Source organism: Rhea americana, unplaced genomic scaffold (genome assembly GCF_003343005.1).
Source record: "Rhea americana isolate MKP2758 unplaced genomic scaffold, rheAme1 scaffold_428, whole genome shotgun sequence".
Classification (NCBI taxonomy): Eukaryota; Metazoa; Chordata; class Aves; order Rheiformes; family Rheidae; genus Rhea; species Rhea americana.
Genome location: NW_028186566.1, coordinates 273,314 through 295,307, shown reverse-complemented (window position 1 = coordinate 295,307; position 21,994 = coordinate 273,314). Strand labels below are relative to the sequence as shown.

General features: G+C 40.1%; 1 protein-coding gene across 1 annotated transcript in view; it reads left to right on the top strand.

Moving 5' to 3' along the window:
• Window positions 1-10,668, top strand: part of CRTC1 (CREB regulated transcription coactivator 1) — a 44,658-nt gene extending 33,990 nt beyond the window's left edge. Inside the window, exons 14-17 of the mRNA XM_085315328.1 lie at window positions 1,135-1,236; window positions 6,588-6,674; window positions 7,481-7,661; window positions 8,444-10,668. Coding sequence (XP_085171454.1) covers window positions 1,135-1,236; window positions 6,588-6,674; window positions 7,481-7,661; window positions 8,444-8,655 — 582 coding nt within the window. The 3' untranslated portion in view covers window positions 8,656-10,668. The remainder of the gene's footprint in view (window positions 1-1,134; window positions 1,237-6,587; window positions 6,675-7,480; window positions 7,662-8,443) is intronic.
• The last annotated feature ends 11,326 nt before the right edge of the window (window positions 10,669-21,994 follow it).

Below are 21,994 nucleotides of genomic sequence, written 5' to 3'. Positions count from 1 at the left end.
TGTGTCTGAATATTTTGATTCTAATAGTTACCAAGAGTCACCGATACAGATTATTCTGATTTTCATTCTTTGCTTTCTGTGTTGCTTTCCTCATCCTAAACTTCTTTGTGACCTTAATTTTCAGGGTCCTCTGCTTATCTTTTAAAGCAACTGAGATTGGATATAAGTAAACTTAAATTAGATTTTTCAAAAAGCCATTTGAGCTGTGGTGCAGTCTCACTGACAACTTTTACACAGCTTTTTTTTTTCTTTTTTAAAGTGATATTAGCATTCATTTTGCTGTAGTTCAGATGTCTGTTTAAAGGGCAGTAGTAATGCATAATAAAACTTGGTAAGAAATATTTTCTTGATAGCCACAGAATTCAGTGTCAGAAAGCATTGAGTTGCAGGTTTTCCTCAATCATCTGTTAATTTCTAAAAGCAATATGACAAAGAGTTTTACTTACTATTTGCATTAATTAGGGGACATTCTATTCAGATGCCAGTAAGATTATTGATTTGTTCAAATCCAGGGTTCTTTGCCAAAAAAAAAGAGGAAAATCTTTGAAAATCTATTCTTAGGAAGACCGAGAACAGTGTTAATATAGCTAATATAAACCTACAGGACAGTGTGAATTCTCAGACAATGTTTAAGTCTTTATGGGTATATACTTGAGTCTAGATAATACACCCAGGCTATTTAAGACTASGGGAAATAATATATTAAGGATTTTCTAAGTAAACTATACAGAAGTGGAGAATGTTTGGGTATGGCAGTTGAATTTAAGGTAAATGACCTTACTTTTGAGTTATTCCCCGATTTGGAGACTGCTTTTCCATAAATTGTTGGCTGAACAGATTTTTTTTTTCCTAATTGAACACAACTGAAAATAGTGAAGGAAAGATTTCAGCCGTTTTCCTTGTATGACAGCACTGCCCTGCTCTTAGAGATGTCCAATTAGACATGAGACCATGCCACAATATCTTAACTCTTTCTTTTTTGTGGCGTTGTTCAGAGTGTTAGTGTCTTCATATATATCCAAGAATTGCTGAAGATGATGATTTCTCCCAGCTTCCTCAAGCTGTACACCAGAAGTGTATAATTTTCCAACCTTTCATCAATGCCATGGTCTTTAATTCTGTGTTGTTCTGTAGGCTTCACTCCAGCAGTACCGCAGTAATGCTGGATCCCCAGCCAACCAGTCTCCCACCTCTCCTGTCTCCAATCAAGGCTTCTCTCCTGGCAGCTCCCCTCAAGTAAGGGACTCTGTGCTTCCACAGGCCTTGCTTCTCGTGTTTGTTTTTAGTTGAGTCTCTCCATTACTGACCCATAGTTGTCTCACTGTAATTGTATGTGCCTCATGCATTACTGATGTCTCATCTCGCTTGCAGTTTCATACAGCTCCAGAGTTTTTCAATAGCTGGTGAATTGCCTTTTAATTGATCAAAGCAACTATTTGAACGGTATTAAAATCCGGTTATTCCTTTTGGGAGTACCATGGACAAAACCTCCAGGTAGATCACTTTCAATAGCAGCATGGCTTAGGGGTTCACAGGTAAGGTTGGGAGGGTGGGGGAGAGAGAGATGGAAACTTGGCCGAGTGGCTCCTGTGACTTCCTGTTGCGCTAAATGTCACTTGTATGACCCAGTGCCTTTAAAGCAGGACCTTTTTTTTACAAGGAAACATGCACTTTGAAAGAAAATACTGCAGCAAATACTCTTAAAATTAGCAACTGTGTTTTATGGATTGAAAGTAATCGGTTAGAAAACTTACTTTCTTGCATGCTAGCTGTTTGTTTTTCCTGTGTTCAATAAATTTAAATTCATAAGTTCTAGTCCTATATATAAATCAAATTTGATGTGTATTTAAGCCTGTGATGGGGAATTTTTGTTTGCCAGTTGCAAGACAATTAAGAAACAGCAAGGCAATCTTTGGGGGTACCCCTAATGTAAGGGAGCTCAATGCATTTTCAGTACAAAAATCTAATGTTGCTAGAATAGATGCATATGGTTGCCCTTTTTTGAAATCCCGCCTGTAGTAACAAGGTGCAGGAAATTCTTACGGAGCATCACAACAGAGTCTGAAAATACATTTTCTGTTTCATCATTTAATGTTGAAGGCTGTAAGGAAGATCCTATCTAAATAAGTGCTGCCCCTTCATGGTTCCAAAGCAGAAGCTTCGTCTCTCCTTGCCATTAGCCAGAGACAGGTCGCTGGTAAGCTCAGTAATAGATCTGAGTGTCAGGACTGTCTGGATTTTTTTAACCCTTGCTTAATTGCTTCTTAACTTCTTTCTTCTGCCTGCTTCTGCCAATTCTGCTGTGTTCTGTGTGTGGCTCAAAGAAAACAAGCAAACTTACTTGTCTAGGCTGTTACGTAGAGCAAAGCTGTTAGTAGTCCTGCTGCAGATTCTCAGGTCCAGTTGACATTTGGGCAGCAAACTTGATTTTGTTTTGATTTTTTTTTTCCTTTCCCCCTTGACTTCTCAATAACTATTTTTTGATTTGGTTCACAGGCTTGATGCTACTGCCCAGTCCAAAGTATTGGAGTGCAGCAAGCACTCTCCAGTGGAGTGCAGAGCTGGCTGTATTTTTTCCTRTTGCCCCTATTTTATCCTCTGGACTCTTGCTTAGGTTTTGTTATTTTCAGGCATGACACTAACTCATGTATGAAAGGAAGAGGATTTAGTTGTTTTACTTGCTTTTATTACTGGCTTCTTAAATATCTCCAAATATGGAAAACTGTTACAAAATACTTCATAGAAGTTTTATAAAGAAGCTAATGCTGGAGCTTAGTTAGAGAACTAGTAGAATGTATACCGTCTTCTGAAAAGAAGCTTTAAGCAAAAGCCAAATGGAAGCACTAGAAAATAGGGTGGTTTTTTTTTTTGTTTTTTTTTTTTTTGCTGTTTTTTTTTTGATAAATTAAAAATAGTAAAGCTTTCCTGCCTCCATCAGTGAGCCAAAAAGTGGTAGTGGTGAGAGCTATCTGTGGCAGTGGACCTTTTAAGACTGTAAATACTAAGTGTGGAGAGAAGCAAAGGGGAAAGAAAAAAACAGATTGGAAGAAAAATCTAGGTTATGATTATGGGGACAGCGTCCAAATAGCAAGATCCATTAGACAACAGAATAATCTGCCAAGACTGAAGCAGATTGGTTACAACATCAGAATATGCCCATTCGGGAACAGTCTGGCACTGGCTGACAAGAGTGGAATAAAGTAGGTGTGACCGGGTAGGCGTCTTCCATTTGCTCCTGTTTCTCTGATTAATTTTAGATTAAATCATTTTGTGGCATATCAATATGATATGAATGACACATTCTAAAAATAAAATCCGTGGTTTGATTTTTATCACGTATGGTTCATTCACCAGAAGTTATTTCTCATCTTTCCACATCTCCAAATCTATTTGCTCTTGTGTTTTAGATGTTTGTTTCTGTTATATGAAGGTCTTCCTGTTAAAACATGAATTGAAAAGCTCTGCTTGTAGTTCTCAGCTTTGTGTTTGCATGGCTTTTCATTGACAGTGGCTTGTTTATTACTACTTTGCTTTTCTCCTCTAACACCTGGCCTACTGTTCCAATTAGATAGAAAATTGCTTTTTCAGTAGGATGGCTGAATACTGGATAATATGGTATGTATTTTCAGACTAACAAATTAGGCCAGGGGTTTTGTGGTTCGGGGTTTTTTTTTCTTTTTTTTTTCTTTTTCCTTCCAGTCACCACTTCATTAACCCAAGAAGATGTACTGTTGACAAAACAGACCTCATCTAGTGTTTTGTAGGCAATGGTGTTAGCAAGGTGTTTTTTCACAGAGTTGTTGATAAATTATTCTAGGACTCTGAAGTATTGAAGTAATGATGTTTCCAGATGATTTCCTTTGGGAGCTTCAGTGCTTACAACTGTAATAACTGCTATACTTTAGAACAGAGGAAAAAATACAGGCCTCTGCATTTTGTTAAGAGTTATTAATGTGGACTTGAACAAATAGATTTTGTCCTACTGTTCGTTATTTTTCATGTTACCCAACTTCTTAGGATGGAAACAATGCTTAGTGGAATACAAAAATTTTAATTTGTGCGCTACTTTGGAAAAGCTCCTGTAAAAATGAAATAGCACAGATTAAAAGAAAAAAATTACCTCAGTGCTGTTTGGAGCTCTTGAATGGCAGTGGTGCTTCTAATGCTGGTCTGGTCTGGCTTTGCTTCGCAGTATGTGACATCCTGAAGTGCAGATTTTTCACTGGAAAGCAGTAGGACGTTGTGCAGTTTGGAGACTATGCCTGCCATTTAAGATGAGGACAATTTTGCCATGGTGGCGTTAAGCTGGCTAGTCCTAATCTGCTTGCTTGAGCTAGCTCTGCGGTCTAGCTCCACCTTTTTTTTGCTTTTCTTTTTCTTTTTTCTTTTCTTTTTTTTTTTTTTTGTGTGGTATAAAAAGCAGGCTGAGTAATATGGAGTTTAAGTAGTTATTAAATATGTAGATCAAACTGTAACTGTGCAGTAAGTAAGATGTGGTTTGAAGAAGAAAAAATGTGTTTTATTTTTTTGAAATATAGTTTTGCGGTAGTGCTTTGCTTTTCTCTTATCAGATACCATGTGGCTCTTGCTTGTGATGTTTGATTACTTCCTCATAGCTTTATCTCATACTAGGGATAGGTCAGCCACAGTAATTTTGAATACTGGATGATATATTGGAAGACCAGTTCCAGTTAAAAGGATTTTCCATTTTACCTGTTTCTCAGGAGGTCATTGAGTAGAGTGTTAAATTGCAGGGATATAATTATTATTCTGTGATCATAGTTATGACAGTTCATAAATGCACAGTAAAGTGAATCCAGTGAAGGAATTTTTTTTTGTCCGTAAAATCTTGTTCTTGGCTCAGACTCTCTGACAGCGATTTGCAGGCTGGTGTCCGCTATTTCTGACTCTGCCAATGTCGTACTTTAAATGCAGCGCCGTGGAGGTACTTAAGGCTTGTTTTAAGTGTTCTGACATTTTCCAGCAGCGCTGTTCTGTAGTATATCTGTCTTCTCAAAGTGCGTTCACACTGTATCYGCGCCCTCGTATGCAGATGGTGGCAAATGCTTCGTAGCGACGCTCAGAGCAGTTCTTGGATCAAGTAGGCTCCGCTCAGCGAGGAGTTTGGTAGCRCCTGCCGCATGTCCTGAGCTTTCAGCGACCCTTCCCCAAGGAGTCTATCTCTTGGGCTATGAACTGGTCCCTTGGTGTCTCTTTTGTCCTAAAGTGTCTATTTAATGTGATAGCTGAAGCCTCTGCCTGAAGGTGGGAAGAGTTTTGTTTGCTTTAAAAAGAACGTGTTCATGATAGTCTCCCCTTACAGAGGGTGCTGGCAGTTTAGTTCCGTGTACAAGACTTCCGCCCTCCTTGCCTGCTACCTGTGGATAAACTATATCAAGATAGACTAGTGATGTAGGGGGAGAATGTTTAAAACGCAGTTTTATGTTGTTTGTCGAGATGACGTTTGTGTCCGCGGCTGTGGACGTCGTCCCGTGTTTYTGAGTACCTTGACCCGTGGCTGTGCTCAGTGCTGATAGTTGTGGTGGTTGGTGTAATTCTGTTCGTACATTTACTAGGCTTTTGCTGAATTTCATATGCTGCATAGCTTTCTAAGGAGAAAATTTGTAGCCTTAGTCTTTTTTTAATGTGTAGACAAAACAGCTGGAAAATGCTATGCAAGGTATTTACATTTTTCTCTCCCCAAGACTGATGCAAACTTTCCATGCAGATTGTCTTTTACAGACACTGGCTTTTGTGGAGACTCTCTTCAGCAGTAGATTTATTTCTTTTTTTCAGATGGAATTTCAGAATTTGTTTTTGATAGTTTTACATAGGTGTTTTCTTTGGTATCAGGCCTCAAATTCTTGGTCAACTTCAGAACAACTCATGAATGATGGAAAGCAACAGAATAAAGATTGGGCTAGAGCGGGCAGTGCCACTGGCAGGGCTGTGGAATTCCTCCCGGGATCCTTGCCTTCAAGCYGTTGATAACATGCTTTTCCAGGCTTTCTCGTTAACTTTTCTGATCTGCAGCTAAAGTGAAATGACTTTACGACCTCAGTTTTGTTTTAGCATGTTGTTGTCATAGTTAAGCTGGCTGTTCATGGACCCTGGGCTGCAGCGAGCGAGCTGGCCGCTGCCCGCGGGCTGGTGACAAGCTTTGCATTGCATGTTGTTCTAACGTGCGGTTGAGCGCTGTGTGGGGCTTGTCTTTCACAAAAAATCAAAGCTCACGAAAAAAGAGCCAGAGCTGCGGCGTGATCTTTATTTCTCGTGTCACCTAGCACACTCGTCTGCATTCATAATCAGAAGTTTTGTATGTTGTATGTCCTCTGTGAGGAAGTTTGTTGGGTTTTCCTGACTGTTTTCTGTGCTTAATGGAAGGCAGCATACTACCTAAGGATTCATGTTTCGGAGGGAAATATTGAATGTTTTATGAATTTGTTGGTGGTTAGTGGTTGTTAAAAATAAAGAGCATCTCTAACCAAATTTGAGGTGGATCGGTTGGAAGGTGCGAGACACTTGCATACCGTGGGAACGTCTGTTTGTGAGACTTTTGCACCATAAAGACTCTGTTTTGTTTTCAGCATTCTTCCATTCTGGGGAGTGTATTTGGTGACTCCTATTATGATCAGCAGATGACAGCTAGGCAGGCTAATGCCCTATCCCATCAGGTGAGCAAATTCATCTCCAATTTTCAGCTATATTTCGGCCACTTTCAGCTTAAAATAGTATAGTTCAGCTTCTGATTATTTTATGTGGGATCACATTTTGTTCATATTTTTAGTTTGCAGTACTCAGGTACTCCTATTTCTTTCTTTTTTTTTTTCCCCTCCTCTCTTCCTCTTCCCCACTCTTAGCCATTATAGCAGATGTTTTTAAAGGTGTTCTGCCAAGTTGATTGAATTAAAAATAATGAAAATAACAAAACCATTTCTGACAGTTGTTCCATTTGGGAGTGTTTCACTTGTTAGGTGGTAACAAATATGTACTTCCGAAATTGGCAAACAACTTGTATATCATACCAAAATTTGATGAGCAGACTCATGCCTTTGCTCGTTTGGCCAGCCAGTGCATTTGTTCATTCAACTGTTAAATATGCTCTTGTAGCAGAAAAAAATGAGATGGCTTCTGAGAGATAATGCTTTATGGGCAGATACCTGGTTTAATAGCATAAGTTATGTTCTTTTTTTAAAAAAACTTTGTTTTAAAGCCATCTTTTCTTTTGTTCTTATGATATTGAAAGCAACGGCTTTGTTTTGGCATCCACCTTCCCTCATTCTCTTGCACTCTGAATTTGGCAGTGAACTATTCTGGAAAGTTAAGTGGAAAAGACACCATACTTTGATCAACAAAACCTAAAGATGAATTTGTTTGCCTGTCTTTCTCAATGTAGTTTCCCATGCTTGAGGCTTGTAAGTTGTTTTGCTGTATACCCTGATGATTAGAAATAATAATTCCTTTGTACCTTGATCTTCAGCTTGAACAGTTTAATATGATAGAAAACGCCATTAGTTCCAACAGCCTGTACAGCCCGTGCTCCACCCTTAACTACTCCCAGGCAGCTATGATGGGACTTACTGGGAGTCATGGCAGCTTACAGGACTCGCAGCAGCTGAACTACTCCAGCCATGGAAACATCCCCAACATTATTCTTACAGGTAAGAAAGTCATAGACTTAACAGACAAGTGATACCTTCCTGCTCTTGGATTTAGTCTTCACACTGTATCACTAGCAATGAGCCAAAAAAGGAAGAGAGTCTTGCTTTGTTTTACTGTGTGTTAATGTTTGTGTTACTGGTCAGGCGTTATTGCCCGAGTGCCTTGGAGCCTGACGGCTATCGCTTGATCACAGCAAACAGGTAGAACGTGCRGTGGCAGCGCTGACTGTTTCGCAGGCTTTCCCTGCCTCTGAATTTACCGCATCCTCTGCCGCAATGTGAGAGGAGCCGTCGAAGCTGAGCTGTGCTRCGCTCTTCAAGCTTGCCAGCAAAGGAGTTCTTAGTGTCGCATATGGTAGCAAATCTGGTCACAGTTGGATATTTGGAAACAATCTTTGCTCAGGTCACTGAGAAAAGTGTAGTTCAATCCCTATTTCAGCCTATGTCTCTTGCTGATTAGAATCATATAAATTAGGGTTATTCTTCCTAAACTTATGGGAGAGAAGAGACTGGAGTGGCACTAGTTTGCAGGACAAAATATACATATGTGAATTTTCCTTTGTATTATGTCATTATTATGATTTTGAGATCGCTGACAAATCTGTAATTCATCCAGTTGGACCTAAGAATAGACTTTTCTCATCTGAGCTTCAGTCTTAACTCAGACAATTATTCCCGATTTTTTGCAAGGTGTTTTATCAATAACTTTATCTAAATGTGTTGCCTAGAGAACAAGTGTTTGCTAAGGCCTACCTATACCTCTTTCTTCCTCTTTGCTCCAGTGACAGGAGAGTCTCCTCCCAGCTTATCAAAAGAACTGACCAGCTCTTTGGCAGGAGTGGGAGATGTCAGCTTTGATACGGATTCCCAGTTCCCTCTGGATGAACTAAAAATTGACCCTTTAACCTTGGATGGACTGCACATGCTGAATGACCCCGATATGGTCCTCACTGACCCTGCCACAGAGGACACRTTCAGGATGGACCGGCTGTGAAGTGTGGACACCAGGAGCTTGGGGATGGCGCGTGGTCCTGGAGCCCAGCCGAACTAGAGAGCCCAATGGGTCAGTCCTGTCAGAACAGGAGCTACTGAGAGCAGTAGCTCTGTCCTGTACAACATGTACAATGAGTAAAGCTTGTCGTTCTAAGCTTGCAGCGCTACAGACCCCTACTCCCTGTCGCGCCGTATTTTACCCCTTATCCACTCATTGCCCTTAATGAGTAAGGAGTTTCCATCAGCCTTCTCCTCTCCAGAGCCCCCMTCTCCCCCCACCGAAGTTCCAGCGTTAAGTTGTCAGTTTTCTCCTTTGCACTAGAAGGGGGTGGGTTCGGGCAGGCGAGGAGGGTTCAGGGCCGAGGGTAAAGAGCGTCTTTCCAGCGTGCTGGATCGTCGGCTGTTGCTGGCTGCTTGGTGGTGAAGGAAGCAGCCGACGGGGCGGGGGAAGCTCTGACTACTGACCCCTCTCCCTCCGCTGCTTCGAAAGCAAATCTCTGCGTTGCTGCCGTCCGGAACGGGCCGGGGGAGCTTTTGCGATTTTGACTCTGACTGCTTTGTGACAGCTGCTTTGTAGAGTAAAATGCTTCTTCCTTTATTGATGCRCCATGTTTGTTTCCAGGTTTGTTTCCCTGACTGTTGTCCTGCACCCACTGCCTGTTCTCATGCCCTGAGCAAACTCGTGTACTTGGCAAAGCAGAAAAGCAGCCTGGCAGCCCAACAGCCTTTTGTAGCTGGCTATTCCAAAAAAAAATAAAATAAAAAATAAAGAAAAGAAAAGAAAGAAAAGAAAAAAGGCAACTGTAAACACTATTTCAAAGCTTTTAAAATATATATATATATGTAATATGTATATATTTATATATATGTATACATATTTATATATATATATATATATAGCATTTCTGAGCACACAAAAAAGTACTATAATTCATTACTTGATTAGTGTGGAGGAAGGATCAGAACATTTTAAAGCAGCTAAAAGAATATAGGAGACTAACTTGCAGAGCACATTTCTAATTTTGCTTTGTGAGAGATTCCTGGGCAACAGGAAGGGCATTTGTATAGCAGTGCCTGGCTCAAATCATGATGACTATTTTTTATTTTTTATTCTTATCATTACTTATTCTGTTACCATTATTTATGTTCTTTTTTTATTTAAGTATTTGAATATTAGACAAGTAGCTAAACTACATACAGCCAGTTGAAGCACTCTACATAATACCTGTACAGTACATCTTTTTGTGTTTTTATTCCAGAAATATATTATATATATTATATATATAGGTATTTTTAACTAACTGGAATTTTAAACAGATGTTGAGCAGAAGTAAGGAAGCCTAAGGCAAGTCTAAATGTTTTCCTTTTATATAGTCAAAATAGGGTGGCAGGAACTTAGATATTCCTTTTTCACCCTGAGGAAAAAATAGCTTGCTCTACAGTGGAATAGTACTGTATCCTTGAACAGATTGAGATTCTGTTAAATTTATAATAGACTATTTCTGTTAGTCCTTATTAATATTCTGTGCTGCAGTGTAACAGGATGATGAATGACACTTTATCAGTGGCAAATTGAAAAAGAAAAAAAAACCCATCCGTTGAATCTGAATTGGTTGGTTTCACTTAAATGTCATGGCTGAAATTTATAATGATTCCCAGATCTCTGACACTTGGACTCTATCAAATTTGGAAAATGTTGTTAAAGATTAACGAAGAGCCCAATGCACTTACAGTAATTGCCAGGGGCACCGTTAAAATGTTGTATGCATTACACTATAATCTGCACAGTAATAGCACCTATAAGTAATGACCCTTCTATTATGAAGAAGTTACAAATTAACGTTATTTTGAGTTATTAACAAAATAAAAGTCACATTATGCATAATACCCTGAATGTAAGGTGAATGAATACCTGCTAGAGGAAAGCATTTCCATGCGGTAGGGGTTGAACATTGAAATATATTTTTGTTAACTATTATCTCAAATAAAAGAGCCATTTTAGTTTTTATTTCAAGACGAGTTGTGTTTTGTTGTCCCTCCTCCCCTCTCTTGACGGGATCTGCGTTATCTGGACTTGCGTTTTAGCTCAGAACGTGTCAGTTCTTTCTCAACTGTTACATGACTTCTAAGCAAAAAAATCCCCAGCGCTTCTACCCTCCCTCCCCACCCCGCTCCCCTCCAGAGGGATCGTCTTGCTGTTTTCAGCAAGCGATGCGCAGGTCCGCGGAGGAGGCGGCCTGCTCCTAATGAGTTATACTAGGTTTCTGTGTGCTTCCAGAAATCCGTGGGACGGGACTCTGTCCCGAGATTCAAGCAGACGCTGCTGAGCAGAACCATTGTTGAGACTTAAATAATTTGGGTGCGTGTTTGCTCACGTTTGTGCCATTAGTTGACCATTTGCACTAAAAATGTTACTGTTTTTCTTTTGGTCTCTTAGCTCGTGTTTGTCTCTTTTGTTCCTACCCTTAAAATTGTGAGATTATCCTGCATCTTCATTGAAAACGTTTGTCAGGATTTCAGCCCGATATTACATGTACTCCTGATGTCTGCTTATTTCAGATTGCTAACGCTTTTTCAATTTAAGGGGAAAAAAAAAAGGTAGCTTCAAACAGGAGGATACCCTAAAAGAACAAGAGTGATTTGGGCACAARTGACTTGGAGTCCTTTGCTTTGAAACAGCCAAAGGTACAGTGCGAGTTGAATATGCTTTTTGCGGTTCACATAGTCTCCTTGACAGTACTGTTAGTTCCTTGATGGGATTTCTGTCGATATCGCTCTCTTGTTCAACTGACTCTTATGCATGTAAATTCTTGTTTGTGATCTATTTTTTTAAAACCAGAGTCACTTCAGAATGATGCATCCAAGTAGGAAATCGGATTCCTAACTGGAGACTTTTACAGGGAGCTGTTGCTAAATGCTACCTTCTAATTTTTTTTAAACTACATGTGTATATAAGAGATCTTGTTTATTAGACTTGTAAGTAGACATTTAAAATGGCCTTAATTTAAAAACAACACGTCTGGATGCAACTGTCAAATTTAGGGACCATCTAGTCGAGAGAAATAGCAGTTTTTGTTCCTTTCTTGCGGGGCAAGTGGAGAAAGGTGCTTTGGGAGTGGGAAGGTCGGCTCGGGAAGCGGTGACGCGGCGTTTGAAGGAATGTGCTTCATCTCTTAAGCCCCAGGAGCGGGCAGGCTACAGCTGCTTTAATCATTAACCCTTTGAGAATCGGAGCAGTTATTTCAACAGTTCTTGCATTTTGCTTCCCACAAGGCCAGTTTCTTGACAGCATCATGTATGAGCTGTACTCCAGCAAGAGGGATCCCCCCCCTTAATTTTTTTTAATATGCATAAGGCTAATTTTAAAGCAAAAACAATCTATTAAGTTGCTAAATGTAAACATGGAGGGGATCCCAGTGATGTCAGAACAAATTATTTTTATTTTATTTTAGAAGATGTTAGTACTGTTTGCATTTTAAACTATGTGTGTGAGGATGAAAGCCGTGGGAATAGCCAGCCCTGAGAATCCAGGGATGGATCAGACTGAAGAGTGAAAGRAAAAAAAAAAACATCACTTGGCAAAAAAGAAGTATTATTTGTAACTTTTTTCAGTTAAATACTTTTGAAACTGTCTGGTGTCTCAAAGGGTTACCGTCCCAATATACCTGCTGAGTGAATCTCACCCTCTCCCTACAACATATGTTTTTATATATATTAAAAAAGTTCCTAAGCTAGACTGTTGCATTTGCCAATATATTGGGGAAAATAATAGGAATAAACTTTCAGTGTATAAAATACTGTGATGTTATAAAGAAAAACAGACTTCTGCTGTTTATTGCAGTGTAAGTGGGTGGGAGGGGGGAGGCTCTTTTCTTTGTACATAGTAGTCTGCATTCTCTCTCAAATGAATCTGCACAGGCCGAGTTAAGGTCGTTCTCTCTGCTCCATGCACGACTGACCGCAGGCAGCGTCGAACCTGTCGAGCTCACTACTGCTTTTGCATGTCAGTGAACACTTTGCCAGCGATCTGTAACTGTGCAAAACCTTTCCTGTACAGAGAACCTTTGATTATTATTTTTATTTTTTTTAAGAGGGGAAAAAGTTTCCAGAAAGAGGCTTCAAATTAATTAAAGAAATTATTAATTATTTGTACAATCTACTGCTTTTTAAATTCAATTAAATTTAAATTAATAAAAGAAGTGTGCCTGAGAACCCTGGTGCAAACCATGCAACAAAAATGCTTATTGGARAACTTTCAATTAAAAGAGAAAGAACTGCCCCTCTGAGTGTGCATAAAAGCACAAGTTTAAACTTCTTTAAACTTTTCTCAAAAATGAGATYTTAACTGTGTTTAAAAGCTCTGTTTTCCATAGAAATAATAACTACAACTTGAGATCTGCCCCTTATGAGCATGGTACTCACCTTGGAAACCCTCTCTGTACAGAAGGAAGAGGAAAGCCCCCTCATCATACAGTAGGTCAAAATGTATGCTGTGCTTTCAGGAGAAAAGTGTTTATTCCTCTGAAAATGGAACCCCTGTCACTGTGATGGCAATGTGAAAGCGCAGGTAGCGTTTGTTACGTGTGTATGTTCTTTATAAAAAACAAAAAAGCAAAAAAAAAAAAAAAATTTGTAGTGTTCCTGTTCTTTGTATTTTTAGTTGCATTTTATTTATACTGCGCAGTGTAGGCATGGATTGCATGTCAGTTTTCTATGCGGGCACCATGATGACATTATAACTGTGTATTATAAATCATTTTTACCTTTTTAAACAGAATCATTGTGTGGAATTTCTATACTGCAAAACAAAACACTACATTAAGTACTATATTCATTTGTGTTATTTATTTTATTATTTTGTTGGGGGGCGGGGGGTGGTTTTAACTGTGGTGTATATTGCCTTATGTGGGCTTGACCAATTTTATCAAAATAAAGGCCTAAAGGGGTAAAATACGTTTACTGTTTTCTTCAGTAAAATGACTTGTGGCTGCCACAGAGGCAACTGCAGAAAAGTACATAGCATAACAAGAAAGCAAATACATACCATAGAAAATTTGTAAGAAGGAAAATGCAGCTGTGTAATATATTAACTACAAATAGCAGGGAGTGCTGGTCTGAAAAGTGATTTGAGTTTTACATCACAGACCTGTGTCGGTAATGGTGTAATGAGTGTTAAGAGCCTTGTCTAACCCTTTCCAATACGTCTGCTCTGTATCTTTCACTTCTTCTAAGAAACTAAATGAAGAGCCGTCTTCGTTCGGACAAGCAGGAAGGAACGCGTTCTCGCGTGCTGCGGCGTTGCCGAGAGCTGGCGGCGCGCGGGGGCTTTGGGAGAGGCCGTTTTCCGCCCGTGAAACACGGAGCGGGTGGGTGAGCGCCGTGGGTTTCGGAAGGTCGCGGGTATCGGTACCCAGCGGGGGGGCGGATCGGGGTGCGCTGCGTTCGCCAGGGCCTGTGTGCTGCAGGCGCCAACGGGAAACATCCCAGTACGGTGCTTCCAGCTGTGTGTGGAGTCTGACTTGTGCTCTGCAGCCGGTGCTTTGGRGCAGCTACGTCTAGCTGCTTCCGTCCCCCCGTTCCGTCCCCTCGGAACAGCGTTGGGATGAGGCGCTCGGCTTTGAGAGCCGGGTTCGGACGACCGCGGTGGGACAGTGGCGTAGGCGACCTGCGCGTTCGCGTGAGTTCTGCTCTCGTAGTTGTCAGTCCTGTAATTTCCAGGGTGTTTGGGGGCAGGGTGCTTTAATTTCTCTCTGCATTTCAGCCTTCCCCAGCTGCTGACATTCGCTCGGTGTGACGGCAGCCAGAGCTTTCGAGCGCAGCGCTGTTCTCTGTGCGAACGCTTCAGAACTAGGTCTGAACAGAGGACTGAGCAGTTTTRTTGTGTTGGGCTAAATGCAAGTCCCAGTGTCGTCTGGAGAAGTTGGGCCACGCTGACGCTGGTGCATTAGTTACCTCCCATCCGTGGGGAGGAGGAGGTGGCTTTCGCGGACGTGCTGTTCAGCTGGGTTCTGGGGAAGGTTGGGCCACCGCGTTCGCTCTCCTGGCTGCCGCCGCCGGCCTGCGCTCTCCGCAGCGGCTGCCCGCGCTGTGCTGCTGCAGCAAGACCCTTTGCCCTCGCCCTAGGTGAGGCATCTAGTTCTTGGCTGAGGAGGTGGGGGGACCTTCTGCTGGAGAGGAACCTGGTGCAAACTAGAGAGCGCAAACTACCACCCCCCAAATACTCTTTACCAAGAATATTAGAACAAAATGTTAACTGCTCTAGCTCTTTACGGAGAGGGGGAACTTTCAGAAGAGCGTGCGAGCCTGGAGGAGCTCTGGGGCTCCTTGGCATTTCCGCCTCTGTAAATCCCGCCCCGCGCGGGAGAGCTGCAGGATGGTAACCGAGGCGGAAGAGCTGGGCGCTCCGTTGAGAGTGGCACTGTGCACCTGCTGGTTACTACTTGTGTTCTGCCCCCAGCTGTCTCCTGGTAACTAGCTTAAACTGTTGCTTCTTTGAGGTTGCATGTAATGTCTTGTAACTAAATAGTAGGCAGGGAAATGCCTGAACAACATTTTGTTTGTTTAACTTGGCTCTTTTTACTTAAATTTTGCTATTAAGTAGCTACAGGAGAATAAAGTAAATGATGTGTTGAATTTTCTGATGTGTATTTTCTGCTTGCTAGAGAATCACAATGATCTAATCTTGATGTTTTCTGGTGCGTATGAAGGTCCTATTTTGTTGATTGTGTTTAATCTAGTAAGTGGTTCAGCTTTAACAGAACATGATTCAGGAGAGAAGGTTGTAAGATTTCTTTTTTTAAAAGATAAAGGGGGAAAATGCTAATAGTTCTTAACCAATAGCCAGCCGTCTGCTATTATGATATGCTTGTTAGACCTACGTAGCAAATTATCAGTATTAGTTCAGTAACTCGTTACTTTGAGTGTGTCCCATCCCTTGTCACTGTTGCTGAAGAGCTTTGGTGTGAGCGTGCAGCAGGTGAGGGCAGCACCTGCAGAGCTGCCTGCTTTCAATGCACCTTTGAACTTTATAAGGGCTTTTAGCAACAACAAAGGCGATGTCCTCATGCTGAAAGGAAATGTGAATTCTGGAGAATACAATTAAACCCTGAAGCTCCTTCCCTGTAGTGCTGCTAAGAACGTACGAAAGCTAATGTGTCGTTTGCAGAACTTTAATATTTGGAACAAAAGCAAACACCTCACAAATCTATTAGGAAGCTCTCACTACAGTATGTCTGTATTTGCCTAAATATGGTGCTTGCCCTAAGTGTTCCTGCCGTCACAGCCACGTAGGTGAGACAGTATTCTCTAAGCTATCAATACTTTCAGACACTTTCTCACAGCGTGATGATAGGATGGAAACGGAGGTGACAGTTTAGACTCTTACTCCTTGATTTTGCCTGCCTTCAGCCTGTATTGCTTCCAGATATTTCTGCTACCTTTTTAAATTTGCAAATAATATGTCCTCTTGATGGTTGTTAATGCATTCAGTGTAGTGGTTAAATGCAGGCAAGACTGATAAAAGTATTAGCAGAAAAAATAATCACAGTATTTGCAGGAGCTGTGCATGGGAGTGCCCTATGTATAGGGATAATTCCGTTTCCTACTGTCCTAATCTCTTCAGCTTTTAGGAAACCGASATCTCTTACTGCAGAGGGCACATATTAAACCAGTTTGTATTGGAGCATGGACATGTTAACCTTTAGTTATCCCTAGTTCTATGCTCTTTTTATTGAGCTTTTAACTGCTCAAATTGTTGTTTTTAGTAGGTTGAAATATAGACTGATTAGGAAAATTAGATCTTGGGTTAATTATCTATTTCAAATAGTTTCACTGTCAACTAACAATTTTATCCCTGYGCAGAAGGGACTTTTTTTCCTAACCTGTGTAGAGATTTGTCCTCTTCAATAAATAGGTTTCTCTCACACTGCCTGATTCACAAATCAGGAGCAGGCAGCTGAGCTGGGCGTATTAGCATACGTCCTCTGGAAGCGTCCTGAGTGCTTAGCTTCTCCTCTGCATTCACCTGGGAATCTGCTTCCTACCAGTAAAATCTGTGGTGCAGACTTTGGAACCAGCAGGTATGTGAAGATGTTTCAGCTGCCAGCCACTGATTTCCCTTAAGCAGGGTGTTGTCAGGTGCATGCTTTTACTATTTAAAACTCTGTTGTGAGTAAGCTAGCTCCTTTGCTTTGAGTTAATGGCTGGAAAGGAGCAATTCAGAATTGAACCTTTGCTCTTAGTGTGTTTACAACTGCAGGAGCTCGTCTAGGAGCCTGGTGCTGAGCTGGGATGAGAGGCTGGAATCTGGGCACTCCTGTGCATCAGCGGCTTGGGAGTCAGGGCACTGCACAGCTTTTCTTCGGATTTTACTTTTGCCTTGTTTTTAAGTTTGTCCAGGTTCTGTCTTTTTGAAAGAACTTTGTATGTGTACATGTCCATGCCTGCCTACCCACCTAAGAGGAGAGACTTTGAAAACTGAATAGTACTTTTCTATCCCTTTGGTGCTAATGACAGTGGCTTTCCTGTACTACAGTGTAAAGCTGAACTTGACCTGTTTTAATTGCGGTTGTAGCAGCGAAGGCAGCGTAGTCAGGTTTCATCTACCTTTGAACTAGTTCTGATGCTGCTAACTGTGGCAGAAAGCTCTCAGCAAGGGAACTTATTCGGGGTTAATACAAGGAACTTGAGAATAGGTGCTGATAATGTCCACTTCTTGGGCCAAGAAGTTAACCTGGGGTCTCGTACTGGAGCTTGCTCCRTAAAGGTTGTTGGAGCGAGCAGGCTAGTGTGTATGTCCATGTGTCTGTGCCAAGYGCTGTGACTGCAGCCCACACATGCTTTGGCTTTCAATTAACAGGCATGTTCATGTTAGTGTGGCTTTTGTTGCTCTTGTAGTGTTAATGTGTTTGTTCAAACAAGTTTTTTTTTTGATAGTATTTTTCTTAGTTTTGTGAGGCAGATGAGTCGGAATGAAGTGGGCCTTGCTATGTTAGAAACTAGTGGGTGTCCAACGTGCTGGCAGATGAGTGAAATGACAATTATTGTCTTAAGGYATTCTAGCTACTCTTCTGCTAAATGTTTTCAAAACCCTAAGAAATTGTTTTTCCTTTAAAAAAAAAAAAAACAACTCAAATCTTTTTATCAAGATTTCATCTCCCGATGTACCTTGGGCATCCTTCAGTAGGCAATCCTACCTTAGAGAATCCTTCAATAAATAAATTAGGACAAACAGAACTTGGATTGCAACAGGCAGCTCTCAGCATGCAACTCAAGAGGCTGCAGAATTTGTCACAAAATCTCCCTTCTTGCTCTTGTTCCTGGAGATTTGTTCTTCAAATGGGAATTGCATTTGAGCCATTTATTAACACACTTAATGAACAAAGAAGGATACTATGTCGCTCAGCTCTCAAAAGTGTATCTGAAAATGAGACAAAACCAAAATAGTTGGTACTTCTGCTGAATAAATACARGCCCCAGAATCAGATGTCATAAGGGCTTCCTCAGACTGCTTGTCCTAAACTGAGTCAGCTCATAGCTCATTTTTGTAATTTGTACAGGGCCAAATGTTCTCAGGACTGGACACTCTTTTACAAGAGCAGAACTGTTTGCTGCTTTATGGTTTCCAATTGTATTTCAAATGTCTCAAAAGACTGGGTTTTTACCACTTCCTTTGGGAGATGATTCATTGTGGTGCAAGGAAAGGAAAGGAGGGGATTGATCTGTATCATGTTGCTTTGAGGCTGCTATTCTATAAAATGCTCTCTAGCGGAACAGCTGTGTGACAACACATACATCAAATATAAATTTGCCTGACTGTAAGCTCTGGTTCCTATGAAATTTTTGTATTGCATATAGTTACAACATCATACAGATAAAGCTTATAAATCTATTGAAGGGCACCCTTTTCTGCAAGTAAGCTGAAAATTTTTTAATTGCAGTTGAGATTTTAGGAAAATGGGAGTTACAGGAAAATGTATATTCTACTCCTGAGAACGTTATTCTCTACCACATTCAAATTTTGCTAAATCTTTATTTTAAAGATTAGTCTGAGACCTGTGCAGATTCATCCATCCTTCAGTTCTTTCCTTAAATGTGCAATAAACATTCTTCCCTGAATAAGCTTAAATTGTCATAATTGAGTAATGACTAAGGGAAGTCTTGGATAAGGTGTCAGCTGGTGGTAAGAGGTTTATATTTGTAATGAATCTTGGCTAAATCTGTGAAAGTAGGGCAGGGGTTTTTGGATGTGAAGGCAGTCTGATCATTTTAAAAAGCAAAGTGCGAAGTGATATATTAAAGAAGTGCTGTACATGCTGTTGGCTCTCATTAGAGACATCTGCTTTCAGAATGCTCTATCTTACTCTGCCTTTTGAACTGCTGTATTTGTACAGTGAAATGTAAAGTTCATTTGTACATGTCCTATGGATTATTCAATCCAGTTTTTTTATACTATGGCTTAGAAGAAAAGGATTAAGAGGTCTCCATTTATAAATCTAATTTAAGAACTAGTTTCTGCAACTGTAATAGTGGAGTGTCAGTATTTCTTTCAGAAATTTTACAGGCTTAGACTTAGAGAAATTGCATTGAATTATACTATACAAAGGGCATTTTTTATTAAACAAAATCTGCTCTGGCTATTTGTCAGGAAAGAAAAGCAAGCAGTTATCAAGGATCTTTGCTTATGTATAATGTTACAAGCCTCCATTTGAAAGGAAAAGAATCAGCTTGGCTCAATTTTGGAATTTCTAAGAAATTAAAAATAGGTAAAATGTTTGTTCTTGCAGAGTAGATGATGAATATAAAAGTAATATGATAATATTTATGGGGCAAAATATTGTTGGGGTTGGGGGGATAGGGCTTCCTTAAACAAGTCTTTCTTTACTTGCTGCATTCTGAATATTCCTGGCATGAGCATCCACATAGTCAAAAGACAGCTATGTGTATAAATGTTCTCTATACACGTCCACCAATCTTTGGTCAACATTATATAGTGCAGTAATTAAAATATTGCATTTCAGTCAGCTACTAACTAATAACACAGTGGATACTGAGGTTTTATTTTGGGAGGAACTAGTGCTTTTAGAGACTTTCTTCTTACTTTAAGAGACATTTCCTTCTCTTCCCTCCACCCCCCACCCCAATCTATGGAAGGATTCCTTTTAGAAGTGGAAGTAAAATGTATTAATATGTATGAAGGGAAAGTTTGATTTTAATAAAATTAATACAGCTGCTTTTGGCAGCTTCTCTCATAGACTGGCAGCTAAAAACAACTTTATGTAGTTCATTGAGCTTGGGGGAAAAATGTCAGATTTATGCATTTTCAGAGACAGTATAATATACTGTTCTTTACAAGCTAAACTTTTTCTATTAAAATAATTTGTGGATTATTTCACTGATATATGCAATCCTATATTCAGCTACAGCTTTGGTGGCACAGGAACTCTGGAAAAATTGTCCCTGCGACATAAAACTTTTATTTATTGTGCTTTTCTATAGGTAAAGTGGAAAACTGAAGTTGGCTTTAAGTGTTTGCAATCTGAGAAATGATGTGAAAAAGCAGCTCAACTAAATGTACATTCTTTTCAATCTTTTCTTTTTTGTGTGAAGGCTTTTGTCTTTGTATCTTTGCATTATTTGTAAATGAAATGTAATAAAAGTTCAACTGTTTTTGTCTCTGGCTGCTTAGCTTTTTCTTACTTAGTTTTGTTTATTTGAGATTTTTTTTTGACTGAAGGTTTTCAGTGTTGAAATATTAAAGTGCTTTCAGTATTTGTGTTTATAAGGRAATATCAAAATCAAATTAATTTAGTTAAGCTGGCTTCTTACAGCTACGAAAGTTGAACTCCATCTTCTTTAAGAGGAAACTGGAGATGCGAAGTATTGTGTTAAGAATCAAAACGTAAGCAATCCCCTGCTGTAGTCCCTTAAGTTTTTACRGGCTCTTGGTGTCAGTGGAATGAGACTCTACTTTTCTTAAATCAGAGGTTCAGTTGCATTTTTGGACTGCTGTATATTTTAGAGCATTCAATGGTAAGCAGCATTTCTTTCTACCTTTATATTGCTGGACTTCGAAAAGAGAAAATGAGCATGTAAGGGTTCAGACTTGCCTGATTAGATTGTCATTGTGCGTCCTTTAACAGCTGAGTGTAATTTTAACTGTAGTAAATGCTGCTTTAGGTTGCTCATCAAAATAGAGGTAAGTAGAGCCAGTGAGGAGAAAAGTTTTAGGTTAATAAGACAGTGCTTATCTTTAGCTGGGATGGGATAACCACCACTCTCAGCTCTTTTGAATGGAATTAATCCTTTTCTCTTACCCTTTGATACTTGTCTGTGGGAAATGGTCATCTGTGTTTCAGCCTAAGGGGTAGATGTGCTGGGTAGAAAGCAGTCATTCTAGTTCAGTGTTTTTACAGCAGAAATTGTTCTGCTGTAAACTGAATGAATGCATGCCACTTTCTGGTGCAAGTAGCTCATTTCTGCTTTCAGCTTGGTGACACATCTCTGGGCATGCTGAAGTTTGAATCAGTTTCATAGATGCAGTATAATGTCCCTTTAGTCCTTAAAGCTATTTTGCAGAGGAGGTTTTGTACTTTGATTTGGACTGACTCATCTGCATTTCTTCCTGTTGAGAAAAGAGCATCTTAATGTCTTTTTTCATGGTAGTCTAGAATGGTGACTGAACATGTTCTGAGTGCTGTGATCAGCAAGCTAACACACTCTAAAAGAGCCAGTTGGCAAAACTGGTGGGTTTTTTTTGTAGATCTTTGCTTATGCCATTGCCTCCAGAATGTGAAAATCAGATGCAAGTAGCTGTAGAGACTTGCTTGGTTAAAGTGCAGCTTTTGTTGTAAGCCAGTTTTCTGGGAGGAGAGGAAAAGTTCTGTTCACACATTATTTGTTTAGTAACATTTAAGACATCCACTATGTGCCACATAGCACATCCACTATCAGTGTACAGGCTTAAACTCTAGAATGAAACCTAACTGCTTGCAAAAGTGCACTATTCAGTGTTCAATGGCAACTGCCTTGCTCATGGTTTCATTAGAAAATTTCAGTATAGTTAGTTAGTATGAACTGCTTTTCTGAAATATCTTGCAAAACCGGGGTTTTACTTTCTCTTTGGGCAAACTAGAATACTGCTAACTGTTTATCTGGAAAAGACTGGGCAGTAGTCCAAGTTACTGACTACAGAAGCCCTTGTGGTGCATCTGCATATTCAGCTCAAGTAAGCACACGTGATATTAATAATTTCAGTTTCCCCAGTTCCTTACTTGTCKTCTTTGGACTCCTGACAGTGTCATAAGACAAACCTAGCATAAAGCCTTCATTTACCGTTCTGA